The 22,476-nt window shown below is 46.0% G+C and overlaps 1 protein-coding gene across 3 annotated transcripts; it reads left to right on the top strand.

The window, feature by feature from the left end:
• smg7 (SMG7 nonsense mediated mRNA decay factor) lies at nt 1-21,085 on the top strand. Of its 3 annotated transcripts, XM_005945799.2 has the most exons (23): nt 1-115; nt 944-975; nt 5,307-5,424; nt 6,501-6,633; nt 6,864-7,035; nt 7,163-7,234; nt 7,647-7,797; nt 7,958-8,093; nt 8,187-8,349; nt 8,516-8,675; nt 8,759-8,829; nt 9,658-9,718; nt 9,800-9,919; nt 9,992-10,415; nt 10,492-10,633; nt 10,919-11,310; nt 11,768-12,127; nt 14,420-14,569; nt 15,870-15,956; nt 16,347-16,497; nt 16,578-16,748; nt 16,954-17,111; nt 17,246-21,085. In XM_005945799.2, the coding sequence occupies exons 1-23, from the start codon at nt 90-92 to the stop codon at nt 17,357-17,359; spliced, it is 3,564 nt and encodes a 1,187-aa protein (XP_005945861.1). In that variant the 5' UTR covers nt 1-89; the 3' UTR covers nt 17,360-21,085. The 3 variants fall into 3 exon arrangements, with proteins under 3 accessions (XP_005945861.1, XP_005945864.1, XP_042069507.1); XM_005945802.2 differs by lacking the exon at nt 14,420-14,569; XM_042213573.1 differs by lacking the exons at nt 14,420-14,569; nt 15,870-15,956.
• Nucleotides 21,086-22,476: the final 1,391 nt, after the last annotated feature.

Genomic DNA, 22,476 nt, shown 5'->3' with positions numbered 1-22,476 from the left:
CTGTGTGGGTCAGACAGGAACAATATGGCGCCGGGAGGAACGTTAGCATCGGGACCAGTCGTTGTCTGAGAGACTGGTGATCCGGCAGGATGAACCTCTGCGCCCAGTACCTCCGGTAAGTTCACCGCGGAGCGCTCTGTCCGTCGTTCGGTGGCCCAAGAGCGGTCAGAACCGGACGTTTTGACCCGACAGGAGGCTTGTTTGGCTCAGCTTTTAGTATGTCAGGAGCTAGCTGCTCCGGGGACCACCCCCTTAGCTAATGTTAGCTGTTAGCTTCATACATCAACAAACAATCGGCGCCTCCGCATGTCGCCGCCTCACGCTCCTTTAGTCTGAGATGTGGATTATTTATTTAAATCACACTCAGCTGCGCACAGGTGTGATGTTTGGTGTGCTAATTTAAGGCCAGATGAGCGTTTACCCGCCATACGTTTCCCACTGTGTTGTTGCTAGCTTTAGCTCGCTAGCTAGCGTCCACCTGCGTATGTCATGTTAGCATTTCCTTTCTGAGGTTGTCACATATGAACTCTGGGCATCTATTCACACACCAGCCTCCTTCAGCTTTACTTCATCAGCATGTTTAAGTGTTTGTGCCGATGGTTTATGTACACATGTGTTAATAAACAGCGCGTGGTCGTTAATCAGCGGGCGGGTTTGTAACGAAAATCTATTTGTATTGCTAAGTTTTTGTATCCAGGAAGTAGGCTGAGCCCGATATCTGTTCCGTGCCGTGCTGACGACGTTTAATCTGAGCTGTTAGTGCTTTAATGAAGCGATAACGGGCGGAGCAGCCTCCGTAGTATCTGTGGATCGTCAGTAATGAGGAAGTGCTGTATGAGGCTTTGTTATGACTGGAGACAGGTGCTGTCAGGTTGTCATGCTCTGTGTGTGTTTGTGTGTGTTCGCGCCTCTAACCTCCTGTTCTCTGTTTACATCCGAGCAGACAGGCAGAGGCCCTGAAAGCTGACATGACAGGTAAGTCCCCACCGCCGCTTACTCACACACCTGTTCATCCTTCACCTGCTCATCTCTGGAGGCCTGCAGTTCAGGCAGGTTCAGCAGTCTGAGGATAACTTTTCTTAATGTGGCTTCATTGAACCTGAGATCATCAGTTAGGTTGAGAGGTGGTTAAAAGCTTGATAAGTCAGCCTGGGTCAGTCCTTCATCGTTCAGACAAACGAGTAAGAGCATCTGACCAATCAGAAACATGGAGAGATCTGCTGGGAGCAGAGCGATGGAAAGGGAAAACTAAACTATGAGATGCACATACGATATTAAACACATTTCACTCTGAAGGCATCAGAATGAGCATATGTGTGAAAGGAAACCTCTGTAGGATTGTAAGTTTTGTGGACTTGGCTTTTAAGATGTTAATAAAGTTTAGTTTATTTGAAGCCAGGAAAGAGAACCTGCAAAAGTGTCGACTGTGCAAGTTAACAGACATGAAGACACGGGAGGATCGGATTACAGCTGCTCCACAAAGTGAATGTTTAGATGTGTGTGAGACAGGTTTATTGTTTCCTTTGCAGTGCTGGTTGTGTTTAATGCTCTGAGAGGAACCAATGAAAATGAAACAGAATTCAAACATAGACTCAGCCTGCTTACAAATCTGATATGAGGTAATAAAGTGTAAATGGTTCCCCGTTTATAGCCAGTTTTTTTTTTTTTTTTTTTTTATAATAAATGTCAACAAGCTTCTTCTGAGAATTTGAACTTTAGACTTCCTTAAAGTTTCCGCTCCTCCTGTTTGCACACTGAGCTCTGAGGAATGGTAAAGTTGTTTTCATGGATCTGAATGGTCAGTATGCAAGGATTTTAAACCACTTGGTTTCTTATCTCAGACATGATCTACTCCAGAGCAGGTCAGGTCTGCAGCATAAGTTGCCATGGTGATGTATCCTGGTAAGATGTGAACCTCCTTCATAACAAAACTCAGGGTTAAACCTGCAGGTACCTCAGTAAGCTCCGAACCCGCCTCGCAATACAGGCATCAGGTCAGACACCCACTGGGTAACTCGTGTGTTTAAAAGGCATTAAGTGTAGTAAGAATAATAATGTTGATGATACGTTTTATTTATAGATGCTTTTTAAGACACTCAGTGTGCATAAACAGCTGGAAGGCAACACAATTAAAAGGTCATTTATGCAGAAGTCTTGATGTGAATCTTTGTTTTAGAAGGTGAGTTATGAAGGTATTTAGACCGTACGCTGTGAAAAGAGAAGATGTAACAAGCTGAAACTTCAGCCTTCAGCTTTTCTCTCAGTAATTTGTGCTCTCCCCAGTTATGTCAAGTCTTTGTTATTTATTTGTTTTTCTTGCCATTTGTGTGGGCTAATAAATAAATAAATAAATAGAAGTTTTCTTAAATCATCTTTGAAAAATACTAAAAGTTGGAAAGCAGAATTAAAAAAGTTGGTAAATTCCTGTTACAGCAGAAACCTCCAGAAACTACAAAAATTGTTACTTATTCAGTTTTTTTTTATTGAACTATATATATATATTTTTATATCTGACATTAACTTTGAAAGCGTCCCGCTGTGGTGTGTAGCTTGCTGAGACGAGCGGCTCTGCACTTTCTTTTTGTCATCAATGAAATGGAAAAATGCAAATTGGATGAAAATTGGTGGTTAAAGTGCTGCTGATGTGTGTGAGGCACCTGCTTTAAAACCAAGGTGAAGGGAAGCAGACGGACTTCCAGCAGTTTTGACTCACCGGCCTGTATCGAGCGGGTCGGCGTGTACGCTGACAGATAGCCCTTCGTCACTTCTTTCCTTTCACCTCTCTGTAAACGACGACGCCAGGGTTTATTTAATTCACACTTATTTAGTTTACTTTAGATGAACGATAGTTAAAACTCAAAGATTGATTCAAAGTGATGATTTCTGTTTAAGAGACTTATGTGCATCACAAAGCTGTGAGGTATGTAAGCTGAAACAGAGACGCGAGCTTTAAATGAAAGCGTGAGCACAGGTGAACGTTTCTTTGAAGAGCCTCAGGGAGAACAAACCCTGCTGGTTCCTTATTTTGCTGATGTGATGAAATGTTTCAGTTCTTTGGACCAGCTCAGCTGATGGTGTGACTGAGCTCCTGTCGCTCTGCAGTTATTATTACGCGGAGCCTGCACACACATTGGGAATCTGCTGTTTTTGGGGGGACTTGGAGGTCTGGGGCTCACTTGCAGGCTTCATGCTAAAAAGAACTAAATCAGTGTTTTAGCAACGTAAAGCTGTAGCTCAGCTAAATATTACGAGTTAGAGAAAACAGACAAATACAGATGCAGCTCCTGGTTAATAAGCATTTGATCCACAAGTAAAACAGAAAAATGTCTAGAATGTGTTGTTTTTTGGCACCAGGTGATTTCTAGTTTGTGGTTCAGTCAGGGTTGAGCAGGCTTTGGTTGCCGGCAGGTACACAGTCCGTGTGGTCAGGACATTATCCGCCAAAACCAGTCAACCAATTAGTATTCTCCCTTCATAGCACAGGTCATCACAGCCGGGCTTGAAGCTGGCTTTTTGAATGACTGCACATAACTACGCCTCTGTAGCTTCAGTTCCCTCTGTGAGTGTGTAACCACAGAGCTACACAAACACAAATCCTACATTAGCTTTCAGAGAGTCATCTGTAACTGCAACAAACGATCATCAGAAGGAAGGAGGAGAACGTCTTGGCTCAGACACCAGGAAAATCATCTGTTACCAGACCACAGCTGTAATCAACACAGACGCCGTGTTACTTCCAGTTTGGTTGAAGCTGAAGTCGTTGTTTGGTCTTACAGCAGTCCAGTGAATCTATTAGACCTGCTGCCTCAGCCTGATTTTAAAGCAGAGCAGCGGCTTCTCACGATGACTGGAAACCTTCCAGTTTGTCTAGCTGAGCCGCCTCCAGTGAGCCCGAGCTCGGTTATGATGGTTCATTTGCATGTTTTTATCTGGAGGCATGTCAGTATCTCTTTGTTTTCAGTCGGCGCAGGAACACGGAGATGCTGGACGCCATCATGGCTGGAGTTTATTAACATTTCAGACTCTTGGATTGATGCTGTTTTTGTCATAAAGGCTTCAAACTGTGTGTCTGCTGTCATCAAGGTGACTTTTGCCAGAATTTAGTATAAACAATGAGCTCTTGGGTGCAGATAATGTAAATAGTCATTAATACTCATCTCTGTTACACTTTAGATCAGATTGGTTGTGTTGTGTTTTCTACTCCACCAATCATATACATCCATGTACACGTCCTCCAGCTACAGGGAGGGGCGTGTCCAACAGAGATGCAGGTGTCATGCATGACAAAAATTAAACAGAAGAATTCAAATAAATAAAAATGTGAAGAAGAAAAACAATGAAGAATCAGGCAGACGTTCACTGTGTGTAAAACAGGTGACATATGATGCTTTGCTCTCCTGCAGGTGCATAAAATCCCAAAAATGTGACTCTGTCAAATTCTAAAGTGAGAAAACTTTAAATGAGCTCATTTTGAATTTGAGGGCAGCAGCAGGTGTAATTAAAGTTGGGACAGGGCCATGTTTCCGCTGCGTAGCATCCCTCTGCTTTTAACTCCAGTCTATAAACGGCTGGAAACCGAGGAGAGCAGCTGCTGGATGTTTGGGAAAGGAATGTTGTCCCATTGTTGCCTCATAGAGGATCTGAACTGCTCCACACATCTTCTTTGTTGTATTTTTGGATTCTTGGCTTCCAGTTGGTCACAGTCTTTCCAAAGTGGTTTTTCCTGATTGGACCGCTTGGTGGGATGGTTCTGGTCCCAAGGCCATATGTTTGACAGCTCGCCCTCTCGTGCTTGTAGCATCTCCTTTGTGTGGTCACGTACAAAAGCACGTGCTGCTAGTTGTTGTTTCTGAGATGTTAGGCTCCCCCGTCTGCCCGTGACAGGAAGTTTAAAGTTGCACAAATGTCATCAGCACTCGCAAGAAGGTTCTGCTCGGTTTCGAAAATAAGCTCCTGTGTCTCAGAGACAGTGTATCAAGTATTTATAGGGACTTTCAGCTGCTCCCTCATCACAGGGGGTCTCCCAGGGGGTAGCTTGTGTTTGATTTGGCAGTGTGAGGCCGCATGCCCTTCCTGACCCAACGTAAAGTGGATTCGTGTCTCTGACTGGAATCAAACCAGCACCCTTTCTCCCCAAGCAAACGTATAAACCACCACATTTGAACTGAAGCAGTTTCCTGTGTTTTCACTGTTAAAGTCTCAGATTAGTCTTTTACATTTCCATCAGAACCACTTTGCTTTGGTGCTGTCCTTAAACCGTGTGTGTGTGTGTGTGTGTGTGTGTGTGTGTGTGTGTGTGTGTGTAGATTCAAAGCTGGGGGCAGCAGAGGTGTGGACGTCGCGGCAGGCCCTGCAGGACCTTTACCAGAAGATGCTGGTGACAGACCTGGAGTATGCTCTGGACAAGAAGGTGGAGCAGGACCTGTAAGCCGCCCCTCCTCCGCTCTGCATCACACAACATAATTTTCTCCAGCAATTTCAGTTCAATTAATTTAGACCAGTTTGGATTTTTTCTGTGTTGCTGTAACTGCAGAGAAAAAGGACACGAGTGAAGGGAAATAACGAGCAATAATCTACAGGTATCAGTAAAAAAAACTACAAGAAAGTCTTTCTAGAATAACCTGGTTCAAAAAGTGTGAACGGGAGTCGCTCGCTATTAGTGTTTCGTAGCAGGCAGGTTCAGAGTCGCTGGTGGAGCTGATGGAGACCAAATCAGCTGCAGAGCTCAGTTTCTAACATCCTTTAACATTAATGCAACATTTGGTGGCTAAGTGGTGATAATAAATGTGTGACTGAAGACAAACTGAGCTCAGCTTTTGGACCGCATGGTGTCACCATGGTTACAGCATGATGATAGAGGAGGTCCGACATCCATGAATCTGCAGAGTCCACTTTGTTCCCTCGGTGTTGATGTATTCAGCGCGCAGTCAGTGTGTGAAGCTTTGACTGATGTATCGCAGCTACAGGTCACGTCTCCGCCTGCAGCTGTGGGTGGATCATCAGTCGTAATAATGGACAGATGTGTCGATTGTGTTTCGCGCAGTCCTGCTAAACTGTCATTTCCTGCCCCCAGTTCAGCTCCACCAATAAAACACATCGTCACAGCTTCCAGACACACACAGATGTCTGATATATGAGAACCTGGAGACTGTTTTTAATATTTGGGGTCTGTGAAGTAAGTTGTTGGAAGCCTGTCGCTCCTTGTTGGTTACTGCAGAAATTCTCACGAAGCCAAAAGTTTGTTGGAATATTTAGAATGTTTGATGTGTTGACACCAAAGATCAGTTTATCACATAAAAAGGCAGTAATATAGCCCTCGACTCAGTTTGTGGGCTTTTCCATCAGGCAGAAGGAGCTGGTACTTTTTAGGATGTATTTGTTCGAAGCGCTGTGAGCTGATCCGAAAATGTGACGTCAACCGACTACGTGCTGCTGATTGGCCAGTCAGGGTCCCTTTACCAATCATCTGGGTCCTGATGTGGGTTTCTCTCTGCCTGCAGGTGGAATCATGCTTTCAAGAACCAGATCACCACGCTTCAGAGCCAGGCCAAGAACCGAGCCAACCCCAACCGCAGCGAGGTCCAGGCCAACCTGTCGCTGTTTCTGGAAGCTGCCAGTGGCTTCTACACACAGGTAGGCTCATCTTGTATTTGTGTTTGTGAAGTTATGAAAAAATGTCCAGTTTTGCTCTAAAGAAATAATCCCTGCAGTCACTTCTAAGCTGGTCTAGGCTCCGCCTCTGGGAGGATTTTTGTTTGGAGTAATCCTGCTAACACACAGACAAAGTGAATGCAGTTAAAGCCCCACATCACCACCGATGTAAACCATTCAAACGACGTCTCACTGTGTCTGCCGTGTTCCAGTTACTGCAGGAGCTGTGCACCGTGTTCAACGTGGACCTGCCCTGCCGCGTGAAGTCGTCTCAGCTCGGCATCATCAGCAATAAGCAGAGCAACACCAGCGCCATCGTCACCCCTCAGCCCAGCTCCTGCTCCTACATCTGCCAGCACTGCCTCGTCCATCTCGGAGACATCGGTGAGAAAAGCTTCCCGTTCGTGAGCGGCAAACGGGAAGCTCATTTGAAAAATCAGCCCTGATATTCCTGACTAGGAATATCAGGGCTGATTTTTCAGAGCTTATTTTCTTCGTCTTTGTCTTTCAGCTCGATATCGTAACCAGACCAGCCAGGCCGAGTCCTACTACCGGCACGCAGCTCAGCTGGTTCCATCTAACGGTGAGTGCCCGCACGTTTTCTTTAACTGGCTTTTAGATTTTGCTGTTTTTGGAAATCTGTCCCTTTATCAGCTGAGCTCTAAACACATTCAAACACTGAGTCGTTTCATCTAAATGTCATACGCGCGTAATTCTTGCAGCTTTCAAGTACTGAGAAAAAAATGTGGTTGAATTATGCTGGGGTTGCTATAGTTACCACTCTGCCTCTTGTAAATAGTGTCACATGTGAGGGACAGCTGATGTTAAAGATGAATTACTGACATTTAAAAGCTCTGCTGTAAAACACTGATACTGAATAATATAATCTAAAGAAATGATATGTGTGTTCTGGTGTTTGGTATTCATAATGACGAGAAGCAGCCATGTTTGTAGTTCTTCCCTGCTCATGTGCTGCCTCTCCGTGTCTCCTGCAGGTCAGCCCTACAACCAGCTGGCCATCCTGGCCTCCTCTAAAGGAGACCACCTCACCACCATCTTCTATTACTGCCGCAGCATTGCAGTCAAGTTCCCCTTCCCAGCAGCCTCCACCAACCTGCAGAAGGCGCTGTCCAAGGCTCTGGAGAGGTACTAGCTCACAGCACAAACACTATTTCACCCGCTGTAGAGTCAAAGGAAATGATCTAAGAGTTCATCTGAAAAGGGAAAACCAAACTCTTTAAACTGTCTCGAAGTGTGACGATGTCTCATTTCCGCTCTGTTAAATCCTCCTTCTGTGGTCCTGCAGTCGCGATGAAGTGAAAACCAAGTGGAGCGTGTCCGATTTCATCAAGGCCTTCATCAAGTTTCACGGTCACGTCTACCTGAGTAAGAGTCTGGACAAGCTGGACGGCCTGAGAGAGAAACTGGAGGAGCAGTTTCAGGTACAACTAAACGCTGTTTGATGCACCGCGACGTGCAAATCTGTGCGAGTCCGTTTGTATGACACGGGTGTTGCTGTGTGTTTGCGTGTGCAGAGGCTGATCCTGCAGAAAGCCTTCAGCTCTCAGCAGCTCGTCCACATCACCGTCATTAACCTGTTTGAGCTGCACCACCTCAGAGACCTGACGGCTGACGGCAGCGAGCAGAGCTACAGCAGCGAGCAGCAGATCAGCTGGTTCCAGCTCCTCGGCCTTTTCAGTAAGAACCGAAAACTGTTAATGACCGATTACATGGATGGAGTCGTGGACGGCTCCTGCTTTGTTTGAATGATACTCATGTCAGATTTATATGGTGGCTTTTACGTTTATTAGAAGTACAGCGACTCATACGTGTAACCTACAACAGCTCAAAACTGTCTCCTCAGTGTCCTTCCTGGGCGTCATGTGCAGCCGCGTGCTGCTCAACAAGAACCGCGGGGAAGAGATCATGGGCGAGTGCCCGCTGCCGGCCATCAAGGTGTCGCTGGACTGGCTCAAACTGAGGCCCAGCGTCTTCCACGAGGCCGCTCTTGTTAAACGGCAGTAGTAAGTCCTGCCCACTTTCTCTCTCTTAATCAGCAGAGTTTTGTACTGAAGCTGTAACTCTGCATCCTCTTCCTCTCTCTCAGCGTTTGGCCCTGGCTCGTGTCCATTCTCAACAGTTTCCAGCCCAAAGAGGACGACCTGTCCTGCTCCTCAGGTGGGACATCTGCTCCTAATTTCCTGGAAACTACTTTGTAACTTTAGGTTACGTTTTGATTCTTACACACAGCAGACGAGCTCAGACTGTTCTGTTATTCCTGTTCACACCGACCGCTGTAAAATACGCAAACGTCGCCTTAGTAAGTGACAGATCACTGAGAAAGCAGGAAAACTGCTGCTGCTAGCGTGCTTTCATCTCACTACAGTTTCATTCTCCAGGTTAAAGTTGACAATAAAACAAAAGGCTGTGTTCACAGAATAAATCCTCTTATAATGACTCCATGACTGCCACTCTGCACGTTTCTTGGAGTAATTATTTTGAATCTGGAATCTTTCCTCAAATTTTAGAGAAGTATTAGGAAACATCAAAGCACCACAAGCTGCTTTACAGCATCCTCCAGATGTGCTGCTTCCAGACGGCATCACCTTCAGCCATCAAAACCAGCAAACGGGCGCCATCATGGGACGGCGTCCTGTTCTAAATCTTTAGTCGGCGTGCATTAGCAGAATGCTGGCGTTTTATGGGCGAATGGGGAAAAAAAGTCCTTTGCTTGTGAACAGTGAGCTTGTGAACAGTGAGCTAGTTCACGGGCGCCCCCTGTTGTGCATCTGCTGCATTTTCAGCCAGTTTTGATACAAAGAGGTTCACAGGAAGTGAAGTCCCTTCGGTCACTGTTAGCACTGCAGCAGTTTAACCTGCGACCCTCACAGTTTAAATCCTGTCTGAATAAACCAAAACATTTGTTTTTTAACTTTTAATCGAACGCGTTGGTTAATTTTTTTACAAAGTTCATTCTTGATTCTAGGATGTTTGTTTTCTCCACAGTCACACCCCTGCCTGAGGAGTTTGAGCTGCAGGGTTTCTTGGCTCTCCGTCCTGCTCTGAGGTGACGACTCGCCTCCCTCTCTTGGTGATTGTTTAAAGTGTTTGGTCAGCGCAGATGTTCTGATGTGTGTTTGTGTTTCAGGTGTCTGGACTTCACCAAAGGACATCAGGGCATCCTGGTGGACCGGGACGGCCTGCCGGTGCATGCCCGACACCAGCGACTCATCAGCCTGGGCAAATGGGTGGCTGACAGCCAGCCGGGGTGAGTGTTACTCCGCTCTGTGACGCCGTGCTGTGTACGGACTGGTGTGTCATGGCTGTTTCCCCTTTGCAGACTGATCCAGTGCAGAGTGAGCGAGGATGGCCTCCTCGTCTTCATGACTGACATTCCAGAAGAGGCCATTGAGGAGCCGCAGGAAAAGGAGGTACCCGTGCTGCAGGAGTCGTTGAATGGCGAGCAGACGGCCAACGACGGCGGGAATTCCGGCCTGAAGTCCGTGCTTTCGGTGGGGAAGACTCAGAGCTCGTGGCCCGACAGCAGCGACCGTCCAGTGGTCACCTTCAAAGAGAACATCAAACCCAGAGAGCAGAGCCGTGACCCCACAAGGAACCACCATCAGAAAGATGGTGGCAAGGAGCGCCGAGACTTCTCCAAAGGCAACGGGGCCGCTGGGAAAACAGAGCTGAAGAGGGACGGTAAGAGGAAGAGCGAGCTGAAGAAGAGCGTCCATGAGAAAACGGCCGATGCTGGAAAACAGGTAGAGACGCTGAAATATTTTCACTGACGAAGCTGCAGGTTTGAGCCGGCGTGATGATGCGTTTCCTTTCGCTCAGGTGAAGGCACAGACAGAGCTGAGGAAGACTCCGGTGTCTGAGGCTAAGAAGACTCCTGTCACTCAGACTCAAACCACCTGCTCATCCCAGTTCATCCCAATCCATCATCCAGGAGCCTTCCCGCCTCTGCCCAGCAGACCCGGTACGTTTGGACCTTTTTCTTTAAATTTAAACTTTAAATTTGAACTGGTCCCAGAGGCACCATTAGGGTGATTTTTGCATGTTCAGTGGTGGGAAAGACCAGAGCTTCTGTCGAAAAGGTGCACAGCCACATGCAGAATCTGCAGACTTCACACAGAGGGGCTCAGCCTGGGTTTGAACCACTGAGCTCGTCCAAACTTTTTTTTGTTGTTTTTTTGTTGTCCGTGAGCTTCATCTCTGTTGTCTCTGTGGCTCCAAACTCTGATCCCGATCGCTTCCTCTGCAGGTTTCCCTCCCTCAGCCTATGTGATCCCTTCTCCCGTGGCCTTCCCTGGACTCCAGGTGAATCCGGGCTTCACCTTCTCCACCGGTGTGTCCGTCCCAGGGCCTTTCCTCCAGCAGCCTGTCCACACCCAGGCGGGCACCCAGGTCCAAGCTGGGAAGCAGTCTCACATTCCCTACAGTCAGCAGAGGCCCTCGGGGCCGGGGCCCGGTCAGGGGCCGGGATCCTCGGGACACGGCCCTTCCCAGGCTCCGCAGGGCCAGACTCAGACTCCCTCCCAGCAGGCCTTGCAGCAGTCAGTCCAGCTGACGATGAGTCAGCAGCAGTCACCCACCAAACCAGTCCAGCAGGTTGGGATGGGAAAGAGTCCACCTCACCACCCGGGACTGCAGCAGGTGAGGTCACATGACTGTCACTACCTTTGTTTCAGTGATTTGATTGAGCACGAGTCATCAGCTGAAAGAGCGATTAACTCGGCTCCTAAACTGATTCCTGTTTGAAAGACTCGCGGCTGAAACACTTCTTTTTCCATTTTTTTAGTGAAATGTGATGTTTATGCTCAGAGTGCCTCTTTCCTGCTCACAGCTTTTAGTGAGCATCACTAATGAACTTGAGCACAACCAGCGTGCCTCGTTTCTCCTCTGTCTCTGTGCTGACCCCTCCCAGGCTCTCACACTGAGGCAGCTCATTGTTTACCTCAGCGTGTTTTACTCTCTTTACATCCATTAAATGTAACTTGGTTTCAGGTCTCAAAATATCAAAAACATGGAAATCTGAGTGTGAGCGCCTCAGATTTGAACTGTCCACGCAGTGACTGATGTTTCCTTCTCGTTGTGTTCCCGCCCTGAGCAGTACATGCAGGTCCAGGAGCAGTCGAGTCACATGTGGAACCAGGCCCAGGCGGCCCTGCAGAAGGTGTCTCCCATGCAGATGCCCATCAAGCAGCCGCAGCAGCAGAAGCAGCAGCAGCAGGCCTTCTACATGGCAGCTCAGGATCCTCTGAAGATGTACGAGCACCAGCTGCAGTCGTCGGCTCAGGTCTCCAGCATGGACAAGAAGATGAAGTACCCCGACGTGAAGTTACAGGACTTCTACTGGGACTCGTCTTACAGGATCGGAGACAGCCTGGCTGTGCTGGCCGACAGAATGAAGAGGCCATCGCCGGGGGGTATCTGCTCAGAGCAGGATGGGCCCCGGGGACCCCCGTTTGAGGTGAGCTGCTGTCAGCAGACGCAGAGGGAGGAGTTTGTTTTGCTGCTTTTTGCCTTTTCTGCTTCTTTTTCTTTATTTTCCTTTTTTTTTTTTTTTTTTTTTTCTTTTAACTTTGGTTTTTTATTTATTTTTTTAGATGAACTAAAATCTAAATCTAAACTTGGGTGTAACTGTTGTTGCAGTAATCGTTTCTCCTGATTCAGGCTGTTAAAATTTGCCAAAAGTCACGTTTGTACTATTTAAATATTATTTATATATCGCACATAATATTTAAGTATCGCATTAATTCCTCAAGAAGGAAAAGAGAGGCGTGATTACTTGTGTCGGTGTGTTTCAATAAAACATGGCTTCTCCATAGCTACACATTACAAAGTAAATGGAGAAATTTGATTGGCTTATATGTACATCTAGGGCTGGGCCATATTATACCATTCACGGTAATACTGGTACAAAGCTAGGCAACGATAAGAAAATGACATATCGCGATAGAATATGGGTAAAACGCGCACGCACAGTGCCGAAAAAGCACGGAGAACGCACGGTAACGGAGAATGTGAACGGGGAAAGTAGATTGTTGAGTGAAATGGATGAGCCAGAATTGTTTTGTAAAAATGGTGCAACTTAACTGGTTTGGTGTTTGTCCGTCAGATACACAACAAAGCACTTTTTTTCTTTGTACAACATGCAAGCGGCCATCGTTATTGCCGTATTTGTTGGACCAAGGTGCTCGTAAATCTGGGAGTAATCTGGGTCCTAAACTCCATCCTTTAAAGTCCCGAAGTCAAACGAGCATCACTGAGAATTTAAAATTGTCTAAATTCTTTCATCTTTAATAAAACGATCAGCATTGCTGCTTTACCAGGTGAAACTATGAAGTTTAACTTCCAGGCATCCATGAAAACAAAAGTTATTACATTTAACGGAGTTAGAAGTTAGCAGGAAGCTAGCAGAAGTTAGCTCGCTAGTTTCGCTAGTTACCTAAGCATGATATAGCATGTTCTGACTGAGAGATTTCTGAAGCATTCAAACGTACAGCTCTGCTATCACTTCCAACATAAATGAAGACAGGAAACTAAACAGCAGTGACGTTTGTAGGGTTACTGAAGTTGGGCTAGCTGCTATATAATGATGTGCTACGTGATCTCTAGCGACACAGCTATGTTAGCATAACATAAACAGTGAAGCTGGAGGACGAACGCTAACTTTTTTCCCACTCGATAAAAATTAACGTGAAGGTTCCTGATAGTTAGAGACAAATGCAATCGCATGGCAGGATGCTGTAAACGGACCAAACTTCAGTCAGGAGAACAACTGAGATAATCCATCCACAATACGAGGTTAGTCATTCATATACTGCAACAACATGGGAATAGAGCAGCTGCCAGAGAATTCAACATTAATGAATCAATGGTACAGAAGTGGAGGAAGCAAGAAGAATGAGTTTAATAAAGTTTGATTTATCTGACTGCTTTGTTTTTCTTAATGTGCCTTATAATCCCGTGCACCTTATGGTCCGAAAAACACGTACTGCACACTGCAGTTTAATGTTGCAAAGCACCTCTTTTTAACTTCAGTGGATATTATACATGGTTATGCTCAGGATACGTCAGCACGTTTCTACTGGAAATGCCTTTTGGTTAAACTCTCAGCAAGGAATTTGCATTTGCTCTGTTAAATGTTTATATAGTTTTTAATGCACATAAAAACAGCTGCTTGTTTAAGTAAAAGGAATGGATGGTTTTTTTTGCACTAGTAAAGTTGTGGAGTTGCATTTTGTCTCGCAGACATTATATCGTCAGTTATATCGTTATCGCAAATTTTCAAATATATATCGTGATAAATAGTTTTGGCCATATCGCCCTGCCCTATGTACATCAGTCATTTTCCAGGTAATCTGGGTTTAAATGAGATTAAATTAGATTTTTAAAGAATTTCCTGCCAGTATAAAAATGTTTTTAGAAAAGTTTAATGGACCCACACTTCTTCTTTTCCTCTGCCTCTCACAGAAGGTTGATGAATTTGAAGCTCACTCTATACTGATATCAGAAACTCTGTGGTAGTTTTCCGCATGTGTAAAGAAACCTGGTCATGAGCAGACGCTCGGACTTGTTTAGTGATGATTTTTCTTTTTTCTCTGTCAGCTTGCAAGCTTTGGTAGCCTTCAGCGTAACTTCCCTTCTCTCCACCTCGGTCTTACTGGCTTGCCTTCTTTCGTTTTCTGTTCTTTACATTTCCCCCTCTCATTTTCTTTCTTCTTTCTGTTCTTCCTCTTCTTGCTTCATCTCTCACTAGGACAACAAGAGCTCGCCTCTTCTACCTCCTGACCTGTTAAAAACTCTAGCAGATTTTGAGGAGGAGGAGGAGCTCGTCTTTACTAAGCCTCCTGATTTCTTCCAGGCCTTGGCTGGCCCTCTTAGCACTGCTCCTGGACCAAATATATTTGTATGTAGCCCTGTCTTCCTCACCCAGCACTCTTCCCCATCCTTAAACCCTGACTTCCCTGCATCTAGTCTGAAGCCACCCTCTGCTCACCAGAGCTGCTCACATTTCCAGATGTTAGTTATTGTCACAATCTGCAGAATCCTCACATTTAGAGGGACAAAGGAGTTCATCCCAGCATGCAAGCATCATCCTTTGATAGACCTTACCTGATATGAATTTGGCTGATCTCCCAGCAGAGGTCACCCTCTCAGGTGTATCTAGACACCTTCCAGCTCAGCTGCTATGTTTAGATCGCTCCCAGGAAGTCGTGTTTTAATCACAGACTCACCCTTTTCTTGCTTATAAAAGCTTCAACTAAAAAAAACTACAGCCGAACTGTTTTTAGCCGCAAAGTCCAGCCGTGTTCATCCTTTGACTTTTATGGGGTTGTGCACCTTGAAGTCGTCTTCCACGGTGCCAGTTTTGACTTGTAGTTTAATGTCAGAGCTATCTGAGGGAACCAAGGGTCAAACTGACGCCTGCGGCTCAGAGTGCAGGGTTAACTCCGCCCTTCTCAAAATGAAAATCAAGTTTAAAGATGGTGTTGTTGGAGCTGTAGCGCTCCTCACTGAAGCTCAGATACACCAGGACAGAACTTCCTCCCAAAGCCGTAAAACTCATCCAAGCTGAAAACTGCTCTGAGGTGCACGACGGTGATCTACAACGAGAGATCAGCCAAGTTTATGTTGGGCTTGGACTTTAGAGGTCAAACTGAAACATGCCTCATAGTCTCATTGATTTACTTCTAAGATGTAGAAAAATGTTTTGAAGCAGAGCTTGAATTTATTAATTAAAAGTATTCTCAGTCTGTGTTACGCTGGCCTTGTTTGTGACAGAAGTAGAGAGCTAACAGTGGAGGGGATTTTTCTGGGATGAGGCGGCTTCAGTAATCGCATGCTGTATGTATTCAAACTTTAAGAGAAACACGGGGAAACAGCTGGAGACTGAAATATTATGGATCCTTTTTTCAGAAACAAATCAATTGAAACCGATTTGGGTTTCCAAATGTGAGGCTTGAGTTAGGAGAGCTGTATTTAAGATTTGAGTGATTGATTACCGACGCATTTAAATTCCTGCAATGACTTTCAAGGATCCAGTTTGGAAACCTCAGAAACCACCAGCTGCACATCACAAAGATTTACTTGATGTGTGATGCAGCTGCTTCACAATAAAACTCCTCCCTGAGGCTTTTACTGTGGAACAGCTTCATGACTCACTCCTGCACTGATCTGAGGTCAGTCATCATCTTCTCTCTCTCCAGCTGCCAAACCAGACCCGAGTGGACAGCGGCCCCGAGGTCATCAGCCAGTCGTCCTCTCTGCTGCCCATACCTGGCTTCCCCATGCAGGTCAGAGCCTTGGCCTCGGTCCTGCTGACCTCTCCAGCTCTACTTAATGCAAACACACACCATCACACATTCTTGTGAGACTCTATATTTGTGCAGAGTTTAGTTTTTAAGACCATCAGCCTGAGAAGAACGATGATGATGACTGCGTGACTTTGCTTTGGTGGATTAATAGTCAAATGAAATAAGTGAGAGTGGCAGGTACGACCACAGTGAGGAACAAACACAAAGAGTTTGCAGGCAATAAATGACAGCATCGGTTCACAGATGGTAAATGTGAACATTTGAATACTCGTGGTTTGCTCAGCTTGTTAGCAATAGATGATGTCACTGAAGTCTTCCTTCATAATAATGATAAATACGAGGCTGACGGCAGCTTGTGTTTGTGTGCAGGAGTACAACCAGAACAGCATCTTCAGTCAGGCCTACGGTAAAAACCTGCCGCCCAGCTCCAAGCCCGACGCTCCCATGGTGCACCAGGAGACGTCTCTCTACACGCTGTTTGAGGGCACCCCGTGGTCCCCTTCTCTCCCCGCCAGCTCAGGTACGTCACAGAGATGTGATTAATATTAATTTGTGCTGGGCGGAACGTGCGGCTAATGGAAACTGTGCTCTGATTGGCAGATCACTCTACGCCAGCCAGCCAGTCCCCTCACTCATCCAATCCCAGCAGCCTGCCTTCTTCCCCTCCAACCCACAACCACGGAGCCATGCCTTTCTCCAACTTTGGGCCCATCGGGACTCCGGACAACCGGGACCGCAGGGGAATGGACTGCTGGAAGGCCAACAAGAGTGGTGAGCCTGGAAAATGCTCTTGCTAACGGAGCCGTTTGATGTCTGTGATCCGTCTGTGATCCTTTAGATTTTGACCCTGTTTGGTTCAGTTTAACTTTTTCAAAACAAAAGTCTATGGTTTAACATTCTTATCAGAGGAGCAGCTGATCAAGAAGCGAACACTGTGGGCCAATAAACAGCCAGTAAAGGTCACGTTGTGTTTCAGGAGCAGTCGGCGGATTCGGTCTGGACTACCTGCCAACCGCGGCCTCCTCTGCATCAGACAGCAGCTGGCACCAGGCTGGATCGACGGGCAGCTCCTGGACCAATCAGGACTCTCCAATGGAGGAGTCGTCCTCCACCGTGCTGCTTGACAGCCTCAAGGTAACACCAGGCCCACAAGTTCAGACGCCTGAGAAGAAATGATTTGTGTTTATCGTCTGACTCGCTGATGTTTTCTCCCTTGTGCGACCTCTGCTGGATTTAGCCTCACGCTAACCCTCTGCCTTCCCCCACAGTCCATCTGGTCGAGCTCCATGATGCAGCCGGGCCCGTCGGCGCTGGAGCAGCTCCTCCTGCAGCAGAAGCAGAAGCAGCAGCGAGGTCACGGCGCCATGAACCCGCCTCACTGAACGGCAGCGCGAGGCGGCGCTTTGTGTCCGGACGTCAACAAACCACCACCAGGAGAAACGGAGGGGAAAAAAACCACAGATGTTTGACGAAAACAAGCTCCAACTCAAATTAAACCGGCGAGAAACGGTGGAGGCTGGGGAGGCAACACGACCCCCCGACGAGGCTGAATCACCACCCCCACCCCCCTCGGCTGTCAAGGAGCGGTGACGCCCCTCCTGGATCGGAGGGCGCGGGATCTCTTCGACCGCGGTGCCACGCACCACGCCACCGCCGGGTTTCATTCAACCGGTGGAAATCTGAACATTGAGGAACCACCCCCCCTTCACATCACTGCCCCCCCGTTATGGACAGACGCCACATCTCCACGAACTCGTCATCTGGAAGAACTTCTTCTTCTTTCTTTGGAAAAAGATTAAAAAAAATTTAAACGGAAAAAAGAACGACCTCCTGGACGTCTGCTCGGTCCCGATGGAGAGCCGGTTTTTAGCGTCTCCGCCGCCGCTGTAGACTGAAGCGGGGCCGTTCGAGAGCCAGAATGATGTGGTTGTCGGGTTTGGGGGGAGGCCAGGTGATGCACGGGGGGGTCAAAACAAGACTGGACTTTCTGATCTCCATTCATTTTCATTACTGAGGAGGGAGGAAGGAAGGAAGGAAGGAAGGAAGGAAAGTTTTCAGCTATATAAATATATACATGAATATATATTGCCATAGTTGGACTTGTGTCTTAGCCGTGAGAATCAGGACTGGACGTTGTGAAGCCGGGTGTAACGCCTCCCGGGCTGAGCGCCCGCTTGTGTCGGTGCCCGACGACGGGGTGGCTTCACGATGAACATCGCAGGAAAGACTGAGGAAAGATCATAAACACCATGTCGACCGTAGGGATAGTGTCACTGTTAGCTTCAAGAGATTGCAGTTATTAACAAAAAAACACAAAAAATAGAAAATGTACTTTGTGATTTGTTCGTAGCCGTTTTAGCTTTGCGCCCTCCGGGTGATACAGGTATGTCTATTAGCTTCCTGCTTGGATATTTTCGGGGTTCTCTTCCTCTCTGACCTCTTCTTCCTGTTATTTCTTTACGTAATGAAGAAAAAATGGAAATATGTAACCCTGCTTGCTTACCTGCATTTACTGTTTGTTTTTGTTGCCGTTCTTCTTCACTGGTTTTATGCAGCTCGCCCAGAACGTTTTCTATTATCCTTTCTTGGAGAAGCACGACTGCAGCTCGAGGCTGTGCAGCAAATTTGTTTTTTTATTATTATTATTATGGAACGGAGCGTCTGGAGACCCTGTAGCTCTGCTTTTATTGAACCTGTGAGTGAAGCCCCGCCCCCTTCAGTGTAAAGCCACCCTAACCAGACTCAAAAGCTACCAAGAAATAACAGCTAAAAAACTGTATTTGATTACTGGTTAATCTGCAGGTTCCAGTAGGCCAAAAATATTTCCCGGTTTGCTGTAAAATACAGAAATGTTTAGTTTAATGACATAAAAGTAAAAACATGCAGAAGGTGGTGAGGAGGTGAGGACACGCTGAGTAACTCGCTCAGCACAGGCAGAGTGAAATATGAAGCAATTAAGAAATTATTTTAATGAAGAATCTATTTTCTTTATTTAATCAGTGAATCATTTGTGACGACTAAAAATTCCTTCAGTGTTTCGTTTCCTGCTGCTTCTAACCAATCCTGTAAGAGCGGCTCAGCTTCCTGTGACTGACAGAAAAAGGGCGGCGCTCTCATGGTCCTTCGCCGTTGCTGCTCTCCTTTCCTTCTTTAAGGGTTTAAAGATTCATTTGATTTTTTTCTAACAAACCTGCAACGTCGTTCAGAAAAAATGTAAAACGTCTAACTCGCTGATGAACGGACTTCTTGTTGCTTTCGCTTCATTTGAAAGAAGAAGGTTCACCTGCAGCCCAGTTTGATCTCACGCCAGTAAAACCAGAGCATATATCTTTTTAAAAATAGTTTTCGCTTCAGTGGAAAGAAGTACTGAAACCTTGCGAAAGCAAATCTTAGAATAGATCACGAGCAGCTCTGCAGGGAAACAAAGTCTGCTTTAAACATTAAACTTTAGCTCCAAACACCAACGTCAGTATTTCACTCGTCTATTAATCAGCAGTGCAGTTTATTGAAAACATGTAATTATTAACGTCTTTACTGCAGGTTTCACTTTTCAGAGGAGTGCGGGGGGGCGGGTCGGACCTGTGGAAAAGAAAAACCATCACAGAGTCCGCGTGAAACTTTGGATCTGCAGTCTGTGTGCTTTGTTTCATAACCTAAGGATTTAGCCCCAAATAGGTTTCACCGTTTTGTTTAGTTTATCCAAAAAGTCGCGAGGTTCCAAACTGACGGGAAAACAGGATAGCTCATTAACTCTCCTCTGAAACATCGTTCAGGCCGCCAGTGACCAGGTGTCAGGGCTGCGCGTGAACGTGAAAATGTTCTTTCAAATGAAGTCTCGTACGCCACCTTTGACGTCACGGTTTTCTGTGCTCGGACGACGGGAATGTTTATGTGTGAGCAGCAGGATCCTAAACAGATTTAACGTTGCCATGACACCAAACAGTTTCTCTTCATGAATACTGAAACGTTTTTCTGTCCTGTGACCTCTGAGCTACAGTGAAGTTGAACCATTGAGCTCAAGCTGCCCTCAAGCATCGGCTGGCCTGTGTTTGCTTCGACTTTGTGATCACGTTGTGGGAAAACTCAGGATCTGATGTAAACGCATCACGTTAGGAGCTGAATAAAGTTCACGGCTCAGTTTTTATCAGCCACTAACAATAAAGTGTTCAGTGTGGTATCATCAGCACACTTGTGTTTCTATATTTACCGTTTAAAAAGATAAATACTAATTTCCAAACTGAGGCACTGAACTCAAACCCTTCCCCCGGCCCGGGTAATGATGACCTGCTGGATGTTATTCGCTTCGTTACTGTGGCTCGCCCTTCATTAAATGATGCAGGCAGAGGTTAGACTGCAGGTGTCTTGTTTTTATATTTTTGCCGTCGTATTTAACCGCTTTAAAACAACAAGCCAAACTCGATCCTCGTCCATCTTTAAGTAGATTTTTAGGTCTAAACGAGTTCCCGGGAAGGTTCATGCGGTGGGAACGGGCTGATGCTGGATCTGGGGGCATCTGTGGCGTCACGCTGTCATTATTTTAGAGCGACAGCTGGCTAATCAGGATGCCAGGCTTGAGCAGGATTTGACAGTTTGAACCGACAGGAAACAGTTTTCCATGTTTAGAAAATAAAGTTCTGAGGAGGAAGAAATGAAAGCCTGTTTTTATTTTCCTGGTGGGGCATTTTATGAAAGCGGACTTCAGAGAGACGTGTCTGTTCTCTGTGTGATTGTGCTTTTCATGTTGCATTTACAAAGTGTATTTGAACAATAATAAAGATAAAATATTCCTGAACGTGAGGGCGAATTCGACCAGAAGTGTCAAGGAGAAGATCCTCTTTGTTTTCGTGTCAGAAGCTCACCACGTAGATCTCTGCTGACTCTCATATGAGTTACTTGATGTACTTGGATCGTCGATGACATTCCACTCGGAGATGTTTGGGAGGCTTCAGGGCGGCGGGTCCTCGTCGGTTTGTGCTCTGACAGCAGATTTGTAGTCACGTTTGAGATCTGAGCTTTACTTTAAGGCTTTTTGTGTTTCTGTCTCTCTGTAGACTTTCAGAAAAGAGTGAATCAGACTTTAAATAAAAACCAACTATGTTCTCCTTTAATGCTGGGTCCAGTTTTCTGTGTGTTGACCACCAACCTTTAAATCAGGCCGTTAGCGTCGTTTCAGTCCAGAATCGGTTCAGGAGCTGGGTGTGGAGACGGGGTCAACCCTCGTGTTCAAATTTTACAGATTTAAACATTTTATCTCTAAAAGAAATGTCGCATGAGCATCAAGACGTCTAAAGAATGTCTGTTTAAATTGATCTGAGCTTCCATGTCTTTGTCCGCAAAGAGGACTTCAACACACAATGTTTTAGTCTACATACAATTTTGTGTTTTTATCCAACATTCGTACAATCTTGGTGTTCCTAGTCAAAGATGACCGGTCATTACAAATGAATGGAGCAGACACCAGTTGGTGTAAATGAGTTCAGGTACATCCCCGTTTCTCAGATGGACATAGCAACACACATCGTTTGGGTTTCCTGGCAACCACCATAGGAACATTTGCCAATAGAGCCTCTTTTGCTTGGGAACAACTGTGTTGGTCGTTCTCACAGACAGCTGTGACAGATGTTTTTGAGGCCTTGCTCACAGATCACTGTGTGGCAGCACCGTGGCTGGTCGAGTGAGTGGTGAGGAGGCGAGAGGTCAGGAAATACAAAGTGAGGAAGTGTTAGAAGCTGAAAATGGCACGAAATATCATCCAGACCAAGAAATGATGAGGAGAAATTCAGTGAGAAGAGAATGACCACGGTGATGGTGCTGTCACAGAGTGGGAACTTGTCCCTACTTAAAAGTTAAGTTTTCAGCTGAAAGTCTCATCAGAATGACCACAGACAAAAGTATCAAGGATGTGGGACACGTAAAAACCAGCTTGAAGGGAAAGCAGATTTACAGAGACAACTGCAACGAGGTAAGCCTGAAAGGAACCAAAGCACATGTGAGTCTTTTGATTTTTGGTGTTGTGCACAGAAAGTCATTCACCAACAGTTTACGGGATACAGAGTAAAGTCGGAGGTAAAGACCAGGCTGTCGACAACAAGGTAAACTGGCAGTGATCAGAGAGGTTTGGAGCCTACATCAAAAACGTAGCAGTGGACGAGAATCGGGTGGCTTTAGGGGATGCTGCCCCTTCAAACAGTGTAATTATTCAGACTCCTGGCAAATTTTGACTTAGTTACTTTTATTCAACCAAGTTTTGTTTTGTTTTTCGTGACACAAGAGGCATCACTGTGGGAAAAAATATTTCTCAGCTTTTATTTACATTTGAGCAGAAAGTGTCATGTCCAGAATTATTCATACCCTTCTCACTATTCTATAGAAAAGCCTTTATTGCTATTACAGCAATCAAACGCTTCCTATAATTGCCGACCAGCTTGTCTCCACAGGTCTTTTTGCCCGTTCATCTTTAGCAATGAGCTCCAAATCTTTCAGGCTGGAGGGTCTTGTT

Source organism: Haplochromis burtoni, unplaced genomic scaffold, assembly GCF_018398535.1.
Source record: "Haplochromis burtoni strain Fernald_Lab_line unplaced genomic scaffold, NCSU_Asbu1 Contig_455, whole genome shotgun sequence".
NCBI classification, from domain to species: domain Eukaryota; kingdom Metazoa; phylum Chordata; class Actinopteri; order Cichliformes; family Cichlidae; genus Haplochromis; species Haplochromis burtoni.
This window is presented reverse-complemented; position numbering and strand designations above follow the sequence as displayed.

Bases quoted from the DNA above. Each gene is read 5' to 3' on its own strand.
- smg7 (XM_005945799.2), top strand. From the start codon at position 90: ATGAACCTCTGCGCCCAGTACCTCCG. The intron at 7,235-7,646 runs GTGAGTGCCCGC...TGTCTCCTGCAG, and splicing joins TCAGCTGGTTCCATCTAACG to GTCAGCCCTACAACCAGCTG. The intron at 11,311-11,767 runs GTGAGGTCACAT...CGCCCTGAGCAG, and splicing joins ACCACCCGGGACTGCAGCAG to TACATGCAGGTCCAGGAGCA.